General features: G+C 38.7%; 1 protein-coding gene across 1 annotated transcript; it reads left to right on the forward strand.

The window, feature by feature from the left end:
• The first annotated feature begins 241 nt into the window (after window positions 1-241).
• LOC107763116 (uncharacterized) lies at window positions 242-1,171 on the forward strand. Its single transcript, XM_016581554.2, has one exon. It carries the CDS (start codon window positions 242-244, stop codon window positions 1,169-1,171), a length of 930 nt encoding a protein of 309 aa, XP_016437040.2.
• Window positions 1,172-5,263: the final 4,092 nt, after the last annotated feature.

The following is a 5,263-nucleotide window of genomic DNA, read 5'->3' on the forward strand; positions in this document are numbered from 1 at the left end:
AAGAAACAATAGAAGCACATGACCAAGTTGGCCACGCAGAACCTAAAGGTAGAGACATGGATGAGGAAACCACTACATAAAATTTCCTTAATGTTGCCAAGCAGGGTGATCTATCGCCAAGGCTTATTGATAGAGTAAAATCTGCAACAAAAGGAAAAAAGAAACAGTCAAAATAGACATCTGCTGTCCCAGCCAGTGGAGTACAAACAAGGAGAACACTGTCCAAACCCCAAAACATTTAATGGATGCAATTATATGGAATGCCAGGTCAGTAAATACAATGCAAGCATTTGAAAGTATGATTACAATGCACAGAAAACATCACTTTGAGTTCATAGGAATCCTTGAGCCTATGCAACAGTCTCACAAAATGGAGAGGTATAGAGCAAGAATTGGTTTGGCACAGGCTGTGGTGAATGTATCAAACAAGATTTGGGCTTTTATTGATGAAATATTTGAGGTTACTATTCTGTATAACAAGACTCAACAACTGACTTTGATATTAACGCACACTGAAACACATGTTGAGCTCATCCTTACACTAGTTTATGCCAAATATGACCGCATTGAAAGAATTGAACTATGGGATTCTTTTTATGCAATGACATCAGATATGACAGTACCATGGCTAGTTGGAGGCGACTTTAATGTGATATGGGATGAGGAAGAGAAATTTGGAGGCTTACCAGTTTCTCTCATTGAAGTAGATGACTTTAGGCACTGCATCAATACCTGCAACTTGACAGACTTGGGATTTAAAGGAAGCATATTTACATGGTGGAATGGAAGATCAGAGGAAGACCGTATTTTTAAAAGATTGGACAGATGTTTTGGCAATCATGAATTGCAACAGACCTTTCCTGGATTGGAGGTAACTCACTTGTCCAAAATTGGGTCTGATCATTGCCCAATGCTGCTGAAATGTGATATAGAAACTCCTCCAATTAAGAAGTCATTCAGATTTCTTAACCTCTGGACTAAGCATGAAACCTTCAAAGATTTAGTAAAGGAGAATTGGAATGCTGATTTTAGTGCTAACCCTTTCTGCATTTTTAACTACAAGTTAAAGAAGCTTAAGAAAACACTATCTACCTGGAGCAGAGCTACATATGAGAATATATTCCAGAAGATTGCAAGCCTTGAGGAGGTGGTCCTGGTTCATGAAAGATAATTTGAAGTCAATGCTACACAGATGAATAGACAAAGATTACAACAGGTCCAAGCTGAAATGATTAAATATCTTGCATTAGAAGAAGAATTCTGGAGACAAAAAGTTGGCATGTTATGGTTCAAAGATGGAGATAGAAACACTAAATTCTTCCATGCTCAAGTTAATGGGAGAAGGAAGAGACTGAAATTATCAAGGATCCAAAATAGCCTTGATAACTAGATTGAAGAAGATCACTTAATAGCAGAAGAAGCACTAAAGTTCTACAAGGATCAATTTACTGAGAGTGCAGTCCCAAATGATTTCGATATTCTAAATCATGTACCTTCAATGGTAGATAGTGATCATCATGAAAGATTGATGGCCTTGCCTTCCAATGAAGAATTGAAGAGAGCAGTTATGGGGTTGAATGGGGACTCAGCTGGTGGACCAGATGGTTTCACTGGAGCCTTTTACCAAACATGCTGGGAAATTATTGAAGAAGATGTTGTCCAAATGGTCAAGGCTTTCTTTTGCGGTCAGCGGCTGCCAAAAAGTGTTACGCACACAAACCTGGTTTTATTACCAAAGAAAAAAGAAGTTATGACCTTTGCAGACATGAGACCAATCAGTCTTAGTAACTTTGTTAACAAGATTTTCTCTAGGGTTATTCATGAGAGGTTGGTTGAATTATTACCAAACATAATATCAGAGGAACATGCAGGTTTTGTGAAAGGCAGGAGCATAGTTGAGAACGTACTGTTAACTCAAGAAATCATTACGAATATCAGGTTGAGAACAAAAGCAGGTCCAAACGTAGTGATTAAGCTTGATATGGAAAAAGCTTACGACAGGCTATCATGGCTATTCCTGACCAAAATACTAAGTAAAATGGGATTTCCTGAAGCTTTTATTGGCTTGATCTTTGATTTGATTGGGAACAATTAGTACTCTATGCTTATAAATGGTCAGCCTAATGGTTTCTTCAAATCATTGAGTGGAGTTAAACAGGGTGACCCTTTGTTACCAACTCTATTTATTCTAGCAGCAGAAGCACTTTCTCGGGGATTGAATTCACTACACACTAACCTGTATTTTTGTGGATTTGGAATGCCAAAATGGACCCCAAAAATAAATCATCTATCATATGCTGATGATACAATCATTTTCTGCTCATCTGATGAAACTTCGTTGAGACTTGTCATGGAGGTTCTGCAAGCTTATGAATCATCATCTGGTCAACTGGTGAACAAAACCAAATCAGCCACATACCTGCATCATTTAATGGATAATGAGGTGATTAACAAGGTGGAAAGGATTACAGGTATACGAAGACAATGTTTCCCTATGACCTATCTTGGCTATCCTATTTTTTATGCAAGAAGAAGGGGAGACTATTACCAGGGATTAATCACCAAGGTTATGGACAAACTTCAGTCATGGAAAGGAAAACTCATGTCTGTGGGAGGCAGAGCTGTTTTAATTGCAAATGTCATGCAGAGTATCCCAATTCATATGTTGTCAGCTGTCAATCCTCCAAATTATGTGATCAACAAATTACATAGCATTTTTGCCAAGTTTTTCTGGTGCAGCAATGTCGGAGGCAGCACTAGACATTGGGCGTCTTGGACTAACCTGTGTATGCCTTTTGACGAGGGAGGCATAGGCTTCAGGTCCCTGCATGACGTATCGAAGGCATTGTTCTGCAAATTGTGGTAGAATTTCAGGACTAAGCCCACTTTGTGGAGTGCATATATTTGTCAAAAGTACTGCAAGAAACTAAATGCAGTAATTGTACCTTGGAAACGTGGATCCCGCGTGTGGAGAAAAATGCTAGAATGTAGGGACTTGATTGAGCATCAAATCTACTGGAAACTGAGAATGGGATCAACTCAATTCTGGTTCGATAATTGAACTGAGATGGGAGCCTTATATTTTCAGGTGCCTGCAGAGTTTGGTATCGATGAGGATATTCATAATGTCAACGATCTGGTTGAAAATGGTCTGTGGAATGTGGATAAAATTTTTGAGAGCCTACCTGAAGATTTGGCAAACCACATTGTGCAGAATATTAGACCACCAACTGAAAGTTCACAGTTAGATACTCCTTTCTTGATGCTTGAAACAAGGGGACATTTTACAGTAAAATCTGCATGGGATTACCTGCGAAGAAGAGCCAACCCAAAATTAGCTTACAAGAAGATATGGGTAAAAGATTTACCTTTCAAGATATCTTTCTTCCTGTGGAAGGTGTGGAAAGCAAAACTGCCACTTGATGATTTCTTGCGTAAAATAGGATACTCCATGCCATCTAAATGTTGGTGCTGTGCTGATCCAAAGGAGGAGTCTTTAGTACATTTGTTCTTCACATCAAATGCAGCTAGAAGTGTTTGGAGTTACTTCCTGAGGAGAGCAAGAATTGCATTAGATGGGTTGTCATTACATCAATCAATTACAAAGTGTTGGACAGCAGCAGTAGTACCTAGATTGAAGCCAGTGTTACAAGCTTTACCTGCATGCATTGTATGGGAACTTTGGAAGAGAAGAAACAGTTTGAAATATGGAGAAGCAGTGTCAGTGAGCAGAGTTATTTACCAGGTGTCATCTACTTTGCAATCGCTGGTCCAACTGAAAAGGCCAAGACTACATGTGCCTTACAAGTGGCTGGACTTACTGATAATGATGGAGCAATACACACCTCGACTGAAATATGATAAAGTGTTATGGGAATTTCCTTCAAGAGGATGGATCAAAGTGAATACGGATGAAGCATGTAGAGGGAACCCAGAGAGGAGTTCAATTGGTTTCTGCATAAGGGATGAGGCATGTGATTTGATATATGCAGAAGGAAGGGAGATTTCTGAAGGAAACAACAATGAATCAGAAGCGATAGCTATTGTTGAGGCATTGAAGATGTGCAAAAATCTTAATTATTGCCGGATATGGCTGCAGACAGATTCTATGCTATTAAAGAACATTCTAGAGGAATCATGGAAGCCTCCATGGTATATTACTGAACATGTAGAGGAGATTCTAATATTGAAGGAACAAAGTACCATCAAGGTCACACACATTTTAAGAGAAGGGAATACATTAGCAGACCATCTTGCCAATTACGCCCTCGATGAAGGAAATACTAAATGCCATGGTTTCTGGGATCTGGACTCAAAAGGAAGGAGGATTATTAACGAAGATAAGATGCACTGTCCTTACATAAGAGTGAAAGTTGCAAGGAATTAGGAGGAAAAGAGGATTCATTTTGTTATCACACTCGAATCATTCTGGAGGAGAGTTTGGATAGCAATTTTTCGGCTAACTTTGTTCACTTTTTTGCAGGTATTTCATCGAAGCTAAAGCCTAATATTATAGTAGAATATGAAATAGTGGTATTAATGCATTGCATTCAATCCACTGGGAGGACATTAAAGATGGGCTTTCGCACTTTTACAATATATTATACATGGAAATGACTCACATCAAAGGGAAGTAATGCAATAGCATGGGAAATAAGCTGAGCATGTATTTTTTAAGAAGTTTATGCATATTATCAGAAGCCAAATAGTTTTGAGTGTGCACCAGCATGCAACGGATCTGAGAAAAGGATTGAAAGAAATCAATTAAGCATGCGATTTGGAAAGACAAGATACATATGCTTTCAGACAAGAACTGGAAGCTCACTTTTTCGATAATGCAAATGAACGAGTATTTTTTAATACAACTAACTGTGCATTGTGGCATTTACTAATTCATAAAAATCTTTTCATGTGCACACATGGGTTAATGTGGAAGGCATGGCAGACAACACATGCTGTTGAGCAAAGGAATCACATTAAAAGGTGTAATACACATGGAAAGTTATCTAGGATACATAAAAGCATGCAATACTTTCAGATGATGGTACTATGGGATATAATTCTTTATGCTTCAGCTATATGTGGAGCTCACGTGCTTCTGGATTCTCCTGCACAAAGCTGTCTCTATTGGTCAGCTCAATCGAGGAATATCGACATTGCATGTTTCACGCACGGCAACAGATGTCATGCACGCTTTTTCTGCTGTCAAACGTTATGCGATCAACATGTGGGAGAGACTATTGAGGAATATTGATACACGAAC

Source organism: Nicotiana tabacum, chromosome 1, assembly GCF_000715075.1.
Source record: "Nicotiana tabacum cultivar K326 chromosome 1, ASM71507v2, whole genome shotgun sequence".
NCBI classification, from domain to species: Eukaryota; Viridiplantae; Streptophyta; class Magnoliopsida; order Solanales; family Solanaceae; genus Nicotiana; species Nicotiana tabacum.